The sequence below is a fragment of the Pogona vitticeps genome, chromosome 3 (assembly GCF_051106095.1).
Source record: "Pogona vitticeps strain Pit_001003342236 chromosome 3, PviZW2.1, whole genome shotgun sequence".
Taxonomy (NCBI): domain Eukaryota; kingdom Metazoa; phylum Chordata; class Lepidosauria; order Squamata; family Agamidae; genus Pogona; species Pogona vitticeps.
Window position 1 is genome coordinate 41,174,195 of NC_135785.1, and position 14,545 is coordinate 41,188,739.

At 41.1% G+C, this 14,545-nt stretch overlaps 2 protein-coding genes across 3 annotated transcripts in view; one reads left to right on the plus strand and one right to left on the minus strand.

The window, feature by feature from the left end:
- Positions 1–5,109: 5,109 nt before the first annotated feature.
- Positions 5,110–11,241, minus strand: LOC140706015 (uncharacterized). Of its 2 annotated transcripts, none has more exons than XR_012085694.2 (4): positions 11,153–11,241; positions 10,371–10,431; positions 9,966–10,107; positions 5,110–5,908 (listed from the first exon to the last, which is right to left on the minus strand). XR_012085694.2 is itself a non-coding variant. In XM_072995945.2 (4 exons), the coding sequence occupies exons 1-4, from the start codon at positions 11,059–11,061 to the stop codon at positions 5,566–5,568; spliced, it is 597 nt and encodes a 198-aa protein (XP_072852046.2). In that variant the 5' UTR covers positions 11,062–11,145; the 3' UTR covers positions 5,110–5,565. The 2 variants fall into 2 exon arrangements, 1 of the variants encoding a protein (XP_072852046.2); XM_072995945.2 differs by lacking the exon at positions 11,153–11,241 and adding an exon at positions 11,011–11,145.
- Positions 11,242–11,456: 215 nt separating this feature from the next.
- LOC110078709 (vesicle-associated membrane protein 2) overlaps positions 11,457–14,545 on the plus strand; it is a 44,440-nt gene continuing 41,351 nt past the window's right edge. The window contains exon 1 of the mRNA XM_078389229.1: positions 11,457–12,777. Coding sequence (XP_078245355.1) covers positions 12,527–12,777 — 251 coding nt within the window. The 5' untranslated portion in view covers positions 11,457–12,526. The remainder of the gene's footprint in view (positions 12,778–14,545) is intronic.

Below are 14,545 nucleotides of genomic sequence, written 5' to 3' on the forward strand. Positions count from 1 at the left end.
CCAAGCCAGCAGGCAAGAAGCACATGTTTTCAAGCCAATCAAGCTGTAGGGACTTGACATTTTTTGGCTGAAATTCTGTAGCTTAGCATAGTAAGTTGCAACTAGAGTACACCCATTGACTCAATGGAACTTAACAGGTAAAGATCTCCTCTCTATATAATTGTTTTATATCTATGTTATAATTTGATTCTGTTTTGTGACCACCATCATCATCAGAGCTGTTTATTTGGGTTGTTTTTAGATTATATATGGATGGGTGGGAGGCTGAGTCCTTAGTCCTATGTTTTATGTTGGTAAACTGCCCAAAGTAATGGCATGCCACTAGATGGGTGGTGTAAAAATATAATAAATAACTAGGTTGACTCACCACATCACCACAGATTTCAATGGGGCTACTGTTTTCAGCCTTAATGTAAGATACATGTAGTACTTGATGCATTTCAAGAGATTGTCCTTGGCAACAAAATGAATGATATAGCAACGGAATAGCCTAGCATATCCATTTTTTTAAAGCTAGCTCTGTGGAACACAAATTCCCTTAGAAGTCACCACAGTCTTGCTTATTTGAAGTGTAGCTCAAAGAACAAAGGCCTGTTACTGCTTTTCATGGACTAAGAGATTGGTCAGACAAGAATCTGTAGAAAACTGTGGTACCATTGTGCAGGAACTAGCCTTTTCTCTTGTAACATTTCTTAATGGAGAATGGGTTTATTTGATCAGCAGATAACTGTACACCTCCATAAAATGGAGCCCATCACAAATGTTTCCGTTTCTCACCTCAGTAAATTATTAGAGGTCCATATGGATGACCAGTCTGTCCCAGAAATAGATTGTTAGATAGAAATGTGTTCTTCTTGATCATTTCTATAATTATGTGTTGTCAAATTGGTTCCAATGTATGATGACCTTCCTCAGGGTTTGCTAGCTGCAAAATTCTTAGTAGTTGTTTGCCATTCCCTTCAGGAGGCTGTCTAGAACTGCAGTTTGCCCAAGGCTACACAGGCTGGTATAGTGGGGAATCAAACTCATGACCTCTATCTCTGCAGCAGGATAACCAGCTCACTGAGCCATCTTCTCAGATATTAATTGCATCTAAATGTGATGGTGGATTATCACAGGGAAGATGGGGTACATTTATTGATGTGGAGTGGTTTTCCTAGGTGATTTAGATGATGTGCCACAAGATAATCTTAATTGGTTCCCATGGTGAAATGCTGACGAAAAAGTAAATTAGACATCATTGTTAGGAAAAGTGCCTCTTTTATCACTTTATATGGGATTATGTTGATTTAGCTAAAAAAACAGGTACCATAGAAGTATTGTTGGTAAAATACATTTCTCCTTCCAACAATGCTGGAATTAGGGATTCCAAATGCCCATGTAATACAAAATACATGTATAGCCTGTATGACCTCCCCAAAATGATGAAGAAAGACTCTATCAGCAGCAGAAAACAGAGATGCAATCGCCCCCCCACACACACACACAGAGCAAGACATCACTGTGACCTTTCCCAACCTGGGTCAGCCTCCTGGCATGCCCCAACACCCTCCCTGGCTGTCATATGGAGCAGCCATGCCAGGAGCTGGGGTTGGTTGAGCTGCTGGCAACAAAAGGGGCCTCAGTAAGTCCAACATCTTTCTCAGGCCATTTCCTGGAGACAAATAGCACTGTATTTACTGAATGAATATGTAGTTTTCAAAAAACCTCCAGTTTATGAATATAGGATATTGTACTTCTGCACCCACAATTCAGAAATGCAGAAAATGTCTCAATATTGCTGCACAATATCATGCCCATGTTGCCAGCAGGAAAAAGGATGCCAACCTTTACATAGCAAAGGGCAGCCTGAATGCTGACAACAGCAATGGCAGCAGTCAAGATGGTCTACACAGGATACCCTGTTCTGCTCACTGCCATTCACACTTGTTGAAAAACAGCTCTGACAATTGTTCTGTGTTTAGGCAAGAAGTGGTTAACTGATAAAAAAAGGAGTCAGCACCTGGAATTTTCCCTTGTGTAGTGCCACTTTGTGAATGGTAGTGGTGCTGGGGGACTCCTGTTCAACACCTTGACCATTAGCCTGTGAAGTGTCTCAGGGTTCCCCATACTATTTCATATATATATCAAAAACCTGAAAGAGGCTGTCCAGAATTTTGTGGTACCACTGGTGTGCTGATGACACCCAACTCCCCCACTTTTTAAATCTTCTAGGTGGCCCTTCTCTCAGGCCCCAGAGTGTGATCACCCACCATCCCTTGCTAATTTCTCCATAGAATCTACAGTACTCTCTTACCCAGTAAAAATTCTACTAGTAAAAGTAATCTTAATGCACTGAAAGAGCCATGAATTCTGTGGTGTAGTCTGTGGGTGCAAATGGGATCTATGATCTGATGGCAGTTTAGGGAGAATTACATCTAAAAATAATACGAAATCATGTGGATCCATAAATGTATGAGTAAACCAAATATTATCTATTTTTTAAAAAATATCTTTTTAAATATTTTCAGAGGCTGGAGCTAAACGTGTGGCCAGAAGGAATTAAATGCTTTCTTTCAGATTGAACAGTGTTCTGACCCCTTCCCTGTATTAGCTGCCTGGCTCCAGACACATTTTGATTGGCCAGAATGCTGTGTTGTGCTATGCAAATAGAATGCTCAGAAGTTATTTTAAAAAGGAGCAATTTCAAAAGATTTCTGGCTTTATAAGGACTAATAGAAAATGCTGAATTAGAGCCATGAAAAATTCCATTCCTATGGATGAAAAAAGAGGCTAAGACAGGTCATTTTTTCCAGGTATGCAAATTTTGTGTTATCTACATATATCTTCGCTCTACCATACCTGAAAGTTGATTGTGTGTGTATGGAGGTAAAACAGTGTTACTTTTTAACAAAAATCACAAGTCAAAAGCCCTTTCCCTAATTGTTCCGAAATATAGCGCAGAGCAAGAGTAGCCTTTCTGCTACATCTGCACCAAATTTGGTGCTGATCCAAGATCCAGTTTCACAGTTACAATTTATTGTTTGTGGCATCTCTATTTTTTAAATCAATATAAGTTTTTTAAGCCTAAAAGCAAAATGTATTATTGTGCAGCCATAATTTATTTAATTAATGAAAAAATCATTGTACATCCAAAATCATGGTGCTCCGACCCATGCAGTTCAAGGGAGAAGTGCATTTCACAACAGCCCACAATGTGCCTCATTCTCTTTGCTCTTTTAAGTCAGAACTTGACATGGGCACTTTGTATTCATATCTAGGGATATGAAATATGATTCTCACCCCCAGAACCAGCCAGTCCACTGTGCAGCGCAGGGATCCTCCTTTGGCAGTGGTGCACCAATCCCAGCAGGAGCCCATCCAGCCCTTTCCCACCTCCCTGCACAGCTGACCACTTCAGCACAGAGGCGGGATATGAAATCTCTTCTTAGCTGATAAGGGGCCAACTGTGTGGGGAGGTGGGGAAGGGCCCACTGGGCTCCTGCCAGGATTGGCATGCTTCTACCAAAGGAGGACCCTAGCACTGTGCAGAGCCCAGGGAGTGGGCTGACCAGTTTTGGGGTGGGAATTGAGCACAATGGCACCACAAATTCATATTTTGTATCCATAGATATGAATACAAAGTGCCCATGTCTAGTCCAAAAGGGACGTGGTGCGCGCTGTGGGCTAAACCGCAGAAGCCTGTGCTGCAGGGTCAGAAAACCAGCAGTCCTAAGATCGAATCCACATGATGGAGTGAGCTCCCGTCGCTTGTCCCAGCTCCCGCCAACCTAGCGGTTCGAAAGCATGCAAATGCAATAGGGACCACCTCGGTGGGAAGGTAACAGCGTTCCATGTCTAAGTTGCACTGGCCATGTGACCACGGAAGATTGTCTTCGGACAAAACACTGGCTCTATGGCTTGGAAACGGGGATGAGCACCGTCCCCTAGAGTCATACACGACTGGACAAAAATTGTCAAGGGGAACCTTTACCTTTACCTTTACCTTGTCTAGTCAGAACCTTTGTCTTTCAGGATGTTTTAGACTACAGCTCCTGTAGTCTCTTGCCTTTAGTCGTGCTGATTGATGGTCATAAGAATTGCAGGCTAACAGCAGCCAGGGAGGATGGCAAAGGCTTGTTTTCCTCTGGAGAGAAAGCCTGCTGTTTGTTCTTCACTTTGAAGTCCATTCAGCTTTTGCCACACCTCACGGCATGTTCAGTTTTCTCATGATCCATAGAGGATCATCTCCTCAATTACCTGGCACTTCCAGAAATGTTTCATTATCATTTTTTATGACAGAAAGTAGTCAAGCCAAACTCCAGGCTATGTTATTTCCATCAGAGATGTGCCACTATGTTTCTTTCTGATATTCCTATAGGATGATAAAAACTCACTACCCTAGATCATATAGGAGGCAGGATATCATGCAAATCCCTTTGACATCAGAACTACTTTAGCCTCACCACACTGTGACACTGAAATTGAAAGCCATTATCACTGGCCTAACAACGTTATCTTGGAATGAGACTTCCTGCAAGGCTACCTTTTGGTAACAGATGGTTGCAATGAAGTCCCAATGGCTGCCATTATATCTAATGTCTCTCCTCCTGGCCAGCAGCTTTCCTGGGGAAAATGCACCTCTTCACTATACACTTGGAATTAATATCAAGCAAAAAGGATATAGCAATGTGGTATATAACTACACGTTATGTGCTGCCAAAACATAATGGATTGCATTATGAGGCTGGAGTCCTGTCCACACTTACCCAAGAATAAGACCCACTGAGCATAGTGCAACTTATTTACCATTGCACTGTAAATGGTATCTCGATATGATCACAGAAACTGTTATACTTGTGTTCCATTCTAAAAGACAGTCTTGGAAAAGGTTATTGCTCATTGCTTGTACCTTCGTGAGAAAGAAGATTGGATGACATTTCCATGTGTTTATGCCTCTCTAGGTAAGCAGAAATCATTTTGGGCTCAACTATGTTGGCAAGGACAGCTGGCAATCTGTACATACATAATAGGTATGATGCTAGGTGGAATATTCAGAGAATTATATCCCAAACATAACTTTCACAATCTCTGCAATTGTCTGAATTCAGAGAGACAGCTTTGCAAGCAGGGGGCTCTCCTGTCATACCAGTACGCTGTCACCCTTTTCCATACAACACACATACAAATGTTGTTTATTAATTGTTATAAAACTTTAATAAAACTTAAACAGCCTAGATTAGCAACAACAACAAAAAACCTTTTGGACAGCATGTCATTGAGCCATATTAAATATATTGGCCAGCCTTGCCAAGGTCTGTGTTAGGTGACCCAATTCTTTTCTCAGCGGCAAAATAATATCACCTGGATATAAATGCAGCATCAAGAATATACCATCCTGTGGTTGATTGTCAAGGTCTGGACACAGACTTTGGCAGTGCATGCCACAGAGTCATTTGAAAACATTTAAGATATGGATATATGTACACATATACTTGCCCTATAGAGCAAAGAGTTTATAGCTGAGGTGCTGATCTCTCACTCTGACCAGCAAGAGTAGAGAAAGCCCCACTACAGACATACTTTCTAAGGCTGTGAAATTACAAGACCCAACATGGGACAAGAATTTGCAGACAGTCCAGGATTGTGCTTACATACATGGTGATCTGAAGGAAATCCAGCATCTGAACAGCAGGAGGAGTGCCTTCCTCTATCATAATGGTCCAGTAAACTGTGAGCAATAAAGCTGCTCTCAGTATGGAGCATGTTGCACTCTCCACAGACAACGATTTCGCATTTGGGGCACATTTTTCTGAGGTGAGCCTTCTGCAAAGTACAAGCCTCCTCATTTGGAGCCATCAGCTTGTTGGACTCATTTCTTTGCACATCCCTTTTCTTCTCTTCAAAGAGTGTGTTTCTTTCTTGAGGACTAGAAGACCAAAACACACAAAAAAAAATGCCCCAAGCAGTCGATACAGCAACTTTCTTTGTAGCACACAAGAACTTTTTCACCACATGTCAGAAAAGCTCAAAAGTTCAGTCATTGCAGAGGTGGGGGGGGGGAAAGTAACTGGGAGAGTCATGGAGCCGTCATTAAAAAACAAAACTCCTCAGCTTGGGATCCTAGTGCCTCCAAGGATCTTATCTAACAGCCTTCTGGCCAAGACCTTGAAAGGCTCCTGTCAGTTTAAGCTGGCTTAGGTGGACTGTCCACATAGATGGTGTGCTTGGAGTGTTGAAGTAAGCCTCTGGAGACCTTGGTTCAAATCCCTACTTGGCCTTGAAATAAGTCTGGATTCTGTATAATTTATTGCCAAGTATGTGTAAATAAGATGTAGATTAGGAGAGAACATGACTGGCAGTCAGCAAGTGGTCCACTCCTTATCAGATTTTGAAAGAAGATCTTTTGGACTACAATTCCAAGACTCCCTCCACCAGCATAGGCAAAAAAAAAAGGGGGGGGGAGTTGCAATCCAAAAAGTGATCTGAGATGAAGCTCTGCTTTTTATGGTGAGTCAAGAGATCTATATCCATTCACATTTTGAGGGGTCATTCAGCAGAGCTGAAAAAAATGATACTGTAATGGAATGTGCACCCTTTCAACCACTGAAGGGGACAACAAGTCTAGTCCTACCATTAGACAGAGTGAGGAAACTGCCTTTGGTACTAAAGGGGCAGCAGTGGCCATTCTCCTTTCTACAGTTGTTTTTACCAATCCCTCCAGTCATTTCCATTTGTTAGACACAGAACTGTATATACCTCCTGTCCTGTCCTAAAATAGTCTGTGTCTCAGGTACAATAGAGGATTTATGCACACCACCCACCCCAATCAAGGTATATAATACCCAGCCAAGTTATTTTGATACATGAACGAAAAAAAAGCCTCCCTAGTTTTGGCAGTAGAAACACAATAATCACAAAGTTAATGCCTAAAAATGTGTGTCCCCATTATGATATCCAAAATCTGCTGCACAAGAAAGGTACCTCATTCTACCTGATAGGTCTGCTCCTAATTATCCTGCTAATGGTGTGTCTGGTTGATTTCTGTAAGTCCTTCGCCACAGATAGCAAAATGTCTTTAGCCATCTCTCGTAAGGGAGACACATTACCTTAAATCTCTCTCTCTCTCTCTCTCTCTCTCTTTCTCTCTGGGACATTTCAAAATAAGGAGAGTCCCCTCAGGAATGCGTACATTCTGGAATCTGCTACAAGTGATTCCATGTGTTACTGAAGTAAAGTAAAAAGAAAGCATAGATACCAAATTGGAAAAGGATTTGGAAATTGATTTAATCAAAGAAGACTGAATTAATACAGGCAGTGCAAGCAGGAAAGGTTGCACCTATTTCTTTTAAGTGCTTCTTTCTGGGAAGTTCATGCAAAGATGAAGCAGATGGTGTGCAGCACCTGTGCAGGCTTGGGAGGTAATGAGGCTTGGTGGAAAGGCTGTTAGATTAAGGCTCCGTTAATCATATGTGATTGGTCTCAGATATCTTGGCAAAAAGCACATTAAGAAGGTAACAAGAGAAGATATTCCCTGATACTCAAAGGATTTTTGCTTTTTCAGTTTCTACTCAGTGCAGAATTTACTGAAAAAGATATTGTAGTTCAATAGCCAGTGTTTAGCCAAACATTAGAAAAATGTTCAGCCCCATCCATCAAGTGTACATTACAGGCTGGATCCCTATCCTTTCATGGCTTGTGGCTGACCAGGAGCAACTCTGTCTTGGCTAGATTAAGTTTCAGTTTGTTAGCCCTCATCCACTTCATTATTGGCAACAGGCACTGGTCTTGGCAGAGAACATCTTCCTTGGAATCAAATGAAAGGAGAGATAGGTTTGGGTGTCATCAGCATACTGTTGGCACCAAACCTCAAAACTCTAGTTAAGTTCTCCCAGCAGTTCCATGTAGATGTTGAATAACATGGGGGACCGTAGGGTACACAGTGTCAAACAGGATCAGTACCTCCAAGACCCATTCCATATCATGGTCAATGGTATCAAAAGCTGCTGAGAAGTCTAACAGACCCAACAGGGCCACACTCCTGTTCAGTTCCCTGAACAGGTTATCCAACAAGGTGCCTAATGCCATCTCTGTTTCATAACCAAGCCCAAAGTGAGACTGACATGGATCTAGATAATCTGCATCATCATAAGAACATAAGAATAGCCCTGTTGGATCAGGCCAAGGGCCCATCTGGTCCAGCTTCTTTATCTCACAGTGGCCCCACCATATCATCCAGAAACCTGTGAAGCTGGGACACCACCACACACTCCAATACAGAATATTGAAGACCAGCTGAGAATTATCCAGTGCTGCATGATTCGAAGAGGACTTTTAAACTTAAGTTCTCACTACTGCCTCTTTTAAGCATGCTGGTCTTGCTGCAAGAACCATTCACCATTCCCGAATCAGCAGTTTCTGTCTGCATTTCTAAGCCAGGAAGGGTAGGAGTCCAGCACATGTTGTGGCTTTCATCTCTTCAAAGATCATGTCCAAAAAAAAGGGTTTTTTTCAGAAATTTTTGCTCAGCATTTCTTGTTGTTCTTCAAGGATCAACAACTTCTAAATACCCATTCTTGGGGGTGGGGTGGGGGGGAAGTCTACCATACAAGAATATATTGTGGCAGGTGCCATTTAAAATAAATATTTCAGAACTAAATTCATTTATTAATCCCAGCTATAATAAAACCTACAATGAGAATTTGGTAAATCAACACTTGTGTAAATCCTGTGGCGCCATTTGACTTACTCTGTCAGATACTAGCATTTGGTTTTCTCAGATCTTTAAATGTGCTTCTTATATACTGTCCCACAGTGATTAAAACATTCTCTGTGCAGTTTACAATTTAATTCTGCAGGCTACCTATTGCCCCACCACAAGCTGGGTACTCAATTTACCAGCCTCAGAAGGATGGAAGGCTGAATTAACCTTGATCCGGCTACATGAGCCCAATGTGATCAAATTCAGGTTGTGAGCAGTCTCTTGGCCTCAGTACTGCTGTTTAACTACTCTGCCATGAGGTCCTTAATATTCCCCACATTTTAAAACATTTTAAAAAATATTTAAGATACCACAAGACTCTCTGTTGGCAAAAAAGGAGGGGGGAATACTGGGGGGTACTATTGTGGTAACTTAAAGATGAACAGGTTTATTTCCATGAGTGTTTTCATGGATCAAAATCCCTTTCCTCAAGCCCTTTGTTATTATATAGTAAATATCACTTGTGTACTAAAATTCTATATTTTAATTTTTTTGAAAGGGTCATAATTCAGAATTCATTTTTTAACAGGGTAATTTCTGATCTCAATTCTTCCTCTTATTTAAACTAATATCCATTATGATAATATTTAATTTCCAATATTATAATATGTACAGAACATTCAAATACAGCAGTTCAACACAAGAGGGAGAACATTCAATATGTTTGAAATGTTGTGCTCAAAATGCAGCTTGTCTGAGATTATTTTGTCAAGCTGCATGTAATCTGAGACTCCCAGGTAAAGAGTGGCCGTTGAGTTTGCATTCAAAGAGAGCTGAGAGGTCTGGTTTGTTTAAGGTGAATCCTTGATCAGATTACTAGGGTTGCTAACTAATTGAAGGAAAAAGTATCTGGCCTGTTGTTCTGTCTCTACTAACAGCAGGTGAAGCTTTTAATGGCACAGAACCAAAAGCACTCTCTCCTTCTACCTAGCTGCCGCTAAAGGCACATGGGCTAGCTGAACATTTGACAACCTTTCTTTTTTACTCCCACTGTGTTTGGTTCCCTGGAAAATGATTCATGTTATGAGACCTGTCTTTATATTCCAAAAAGCATTTGGATTCAAACACTGAGCTTCATCTTTCGAAAGTACTTGATTTTATCCATCAGCCTTATGCAGCATGTACTCAAAATGATGCACATCACACTCAGAGATCTAGTTTTGAACATGCCCATCCTATGCTTATTTTGCATTAAATATAAAGAGTTGATAAGAGAAATACTTACATGACATTTTTTGAATATCCAGAAAAGAAATTCAGAGTAGAAAACTTTTTTCTAAAGAGTTGTCCGTTCTTCTTCCTGCAGTGTTTTGTATCTCCTTGGGTCTCTTCTTGGCTTTCTCTCTTTGCCCTCTTAAAGCTCCAGCCTGTTGCAGCAATAGAGTGGGGTAATTAAAAAAAGGTGCTGATGAACATAAGCTCTATGACCCTATTATTAGTGCTTGGTAAAGTTACTGTTAGAACCTAAACCTGGCCATGCTGCCTGGGGAATTCTGGGAGCTATACTCCAAAAAAAGTCACCATCCAAGCTCTTATTTCTGCCCTATCTTCTTTGAATCTGACTCACAAGTAAGGCAACATGAGATTACAACTTTGGGTACACAGAGAGGAGTGCATGTTACATACTAACCTGAAGGCATTTCTGGAAAGCAGTGCGCCTTGGGTGGAGAAAACTTTCGCTTTGTTGAGCCCTAAAGGAGATGAAGAGATGGAAATGGAATGAACACACCAAGCCAGGGAGTAAACTACAGCACAAGGCGGTGCATATATGCATTCCCCCCCTCCTTTTGGCACATCAACTGCTTAATCTTCATTTCCGCACCATGTTACCGAGTCTCCGGGATGGAGTCTTTGGGCTGCTCTAATTGCATCAGTCTCTCTGCTCTCCGTTTGATATTTTAGTAATCATATTTACTTTTGCCTGATGCACTTGCCCTGCAGTTTACTCTTGCTTTTGGTACACCGGTAAGTACCTCTGGCTCATCCTAATAATTTGTTAGATTTGGATTCATTTCCCAATAATAACTTTTCTTAACAAATAATAATAACTGGGTTTAAAGCATGACTCCCCATTATTGCTGTCCCTGCACGGAATTGAAGTAAAAAATGACATCAGGCTGCCATGTCTCAATTAGTCTGTATTTATGAAGCTAATTATGTAATTACAATTCTAAGAGGCCCTAATTTAACAGAGAAATGCAAAAGACTTTATAAGATCAAGGTCTTTTGTGGCTTCATTTTCTATCAGTAATATTAACAAAGACATTTACCGCAAACACTGCATCAGATCCTTCTCCTGAAATAGGGAGAGGTAATACCATTTTAGAAGTTAAAAAATAACCCTGGAAATTTCCCTGTTGCTTCCGAATCCCATCAACTGTCGAGATTTTACCAGAAGCAATTAAGCCCCACCTTCCTGCATCATCAACTTTGAAAACGAGAGGAGGGTGCCTGCATTCTGGCTGGTTGGCCCAGAGCCTGGAAAGATTACCTCTTCTGACTACAACTCTCAGAATTCTCCAGCTAACATGAATAAAATAATCATTCAGGAGAAAAAACCCTTTCTCAGGTTTTCAGAATATAACAGCTCAAAGCAGGCCATCAAAAAGTGTTAACCGTGATCTTAAAATGGTTATAATCTTTTTAAATGGGCATTTTCATTCCTAGATGCTTTTCTTCTGCATGAATAATCTACCTTTTAAAAAAGAGGACTAGCCAGCAGGACTGGGACAGGGAGCCAGTCCTCTGAAAGCCCAGCTGATGTAGCCAGTTTTAAGGGATCATGGAAGCTGTAGACCAAGACATCTGAATTGGCAAAGACACCCCATCCTGTAAAACAACAAATGCCTGCAATTCTGTGCATTTATTAGAGAGTAAAACTCTAGTAGTCTAATGAAGAGAAAACACACCAAAGAAGGAGAGATGGTAAGCAAGGCTACTTACTGTTGCTGAATTGGGACACCAGGTCTATTTAGCTCTTCTCCCTGAATTCTTTCCCTTTCTACTTAGAGTTGGGACATTCTTTCAGAATATACCACCAGTGACTGAAGGACTCCCACTTTGCTCTAACCAAAGTGGTGAGTCTTCCATGATTTACCATTGTTTCTAGCAGATAAGCATATAAACTGTGCATACTAATGAACCAGAAGCTGCAGTTATGCCCCTTTGAGTCACTTCTGATTTAATACTTTTTATCTATTATCAACTATTGAATGGAGAAGAATTTCATCAGTCATCCACCATGGCTTTTCTTTTCTTTTGGCTACAGGAATAGTTTTACTTCATTCTTTCCTGACTATGGTGCTGTTGTTACAGTTTTACTTTTATTTTTGAGCTTTATCCTATTTCTTATTGTGATAGATCATGATATGTGCCACAGTCCTTTTCTAGTCCTTTTCAGGCAGATTAGGGTTTTTCCAATTGTATAGTCTAATAGATGTCTATACTGGCTATCTAGTGATACACTGATTGACAATAATTTATTTCCAGTAAACCAGTGGTTCCCAATCTTGGGTAACCCATCCAAATCCAGGTGTTTTTATGATAATTCCCTGAAACCTTCACCACCAGCTGTGCTGACTGGGGTTTCTGCAGTCCAAGAACACCTGGGTTACACAAGGTGGAGAACCACTGCAGTAAACAAACACTTGGCTTCACAGAATTCTATGACTTGTTTTCCTGCCTCATTTTTAACTCTGTGGGCACAGCCATGATTTCCCTATTGGTGAAAGTGGGCTTCCCACCTCCCCAAGAATAGGGGCAAGATTCTTGGCCTGCAGTTCACCTATGGACTGGGACAGTCATATGACGATGCCATGTGCACGTGTGGACATGGAGGACTGGAGATTTAAGGAGGAAGGAGAGGATTGTTCAGCAGACACCATTGACTGGGAAGCATTTGAGTTCCAGGAGGTACCAGCACTGCCACAGCACTTGACAGCCAGTTGGGAGCTGATCCATCCCCAGGACCCTGACACTGGGCATTGGGAGGAGTTCTTTGCATGCCCAGAGGAGGGAGCCTGTGATGAGGCCAGAAGGTAAGAGGCAAAGCAGCTGAAGAACCAGTGCAGGGCAGGGTGCTGGCAGGGGAAGCAACAGGTGCAAGCAGCCTCACTGCAAAGTTCCCACAGGATTTACTCCCAGTACTGGTCCTCCTCCTATCCAGCCTCCTCCCACACCTTGTTACACATGTGAGCCCAACCATGTCCATGAAACTTTGGCCCTGCCTCCAAGGAGGAGTACTGCACATACGGTGCAGCTGTTTCTAGTGGTGACTACCAAGGAGTAGCTGGGGAAGGAGCCCAGGCTCCTTTGTATCAGGGACTGTTGAGTGCTTGCATCCAACAATCTTGTTGTGGCACTCCATGCCTAGAACACCTGAGAGGTGTCCTTGAACTGGTGAGGAGGAGGGGCTCTGCTCCTCCCAGTAAGAGACTGATGTAGACTGATCCTGTTGACCTGAACAGGTGCAGTTAACCTGGGAGTGCAATTAACTCTGTGGTGCCATAGAACTGTTTAAGTTTTGTTGTTGAGCCATGTTGGCTCCTTGACAGTTGTTTTGCTCTAATAAAACAGCCTATTCCTGCAAAAACTCTCTGTGTCTTGATGGAGCAGGGGTGCTCACCCACTCCATGGCCAAATCCTCTTACAATATTCGGTTCTATTTTATTTCCTGCTTTCACATTCCTGTTACCTATGATTAGCAGCACATACTGTATTATCAAGCAGCCAGTTTTCTGCATTAGAGCTTTCAGTTTCTTTCTCTTCCTTCTGTAGCTGGAACATGAACTGGAATGATAGTTATGCTAATGGGCTTCCCTTAATGTCTCATAGGCATTAATTAGTCAGCCTTTGGATTATAGTCCAAAACTACTTGTGCTACATCACACCTCACTGTTAGAGCCACCTGACATCTTCTGAGTTCATCATGTCCAGAGTAAAAGACTTGGTAATTGTGACAGAAAATATCTGAATCCACTCTCTTTAATTCACTCACACCAAGTATTACAATGCTGAGACATTCCATTTCTTGTACAGTTTCTAGCTAACTTGATTCATACTTCTCATATTCTAAATTCCAATTATACATCATGCAGCTTCAGACTTCTCTTTCATGTCTCTGCATATCAAAAAAATCAACATACTTTCAGGTTTGTCCAACTGCTTCATTAAAAATAGTGCTACTCGTACTTAGCCTTAAGTAGGTCCTGATGGCAATTTTTAGAGTATATATTTTAATTACATTTTAATTATTTTCTCTTTTTTGCTGTATTTTAATACGCCCAGAGACCTTTGGGTAGTGTGGGCAGCATAAAAGTCAAATAAATAAATAAATAAATAAATAAATAAATAAATAAATAAATAAATAAATAAATAAATAAATAAATAAATATTTTTAAACATGATAATAAGAGCCTAGTGGAAAAACAGCTACCAGAGACTGAGTAGCAAAACAAGTAATTTTATACTTATTTACCTAGCAAAAAGCCTCACTGAATTAAAGATGTTTATTTCTGAGTAGTCATGTCTTCAACTCCGCTATAATTCCCTCACTTGGTGGCTACCTTGGTTCCCACAATGCTCGGATTTAAGATGGTTTGAACTAAAATACTAAGCAAGGAAGTCATTGTGAAATCTTCCTGCACAGTTAAATGAATGGTGCTGCTCAAAAGGAGCTGCCTTTCATTTCAGCAAAAACCTCAGGGATTTGAATCAACATCTCCTGCACCCTAGGCAAATGCCACACCACATATAGATATAGATATAGATTAGCAGGTGCAGATGAAAAGCAGAAGTGTCAATTTT

Excerpts from the sequence above, each read along its gene's own strand:
- LOC140706015 (XM_072995945.2), bottom strand. The coding sequence starts at position 11,061 with ATGGTATTACCTCTCCCTATTTCAGGAGAAGGATCTGATGCAGTGTTT. Across the intron at positions 10,108-10,370 it reads CTTTCCAGAAATGCCTTCAG|GCTGGAGCTTTAAGAGGGCA; the intron begins GTTAGTATGTAA and ends TTGCTGCAACAG. Across the intron at positions 5,909-9,965 it reads GGATATTCAAAAAATGTCAT|TCCTCAAGAAAGAAACACAC; the intron begins GTAAGTATTTCT and ends TTGGTCTTCTAG.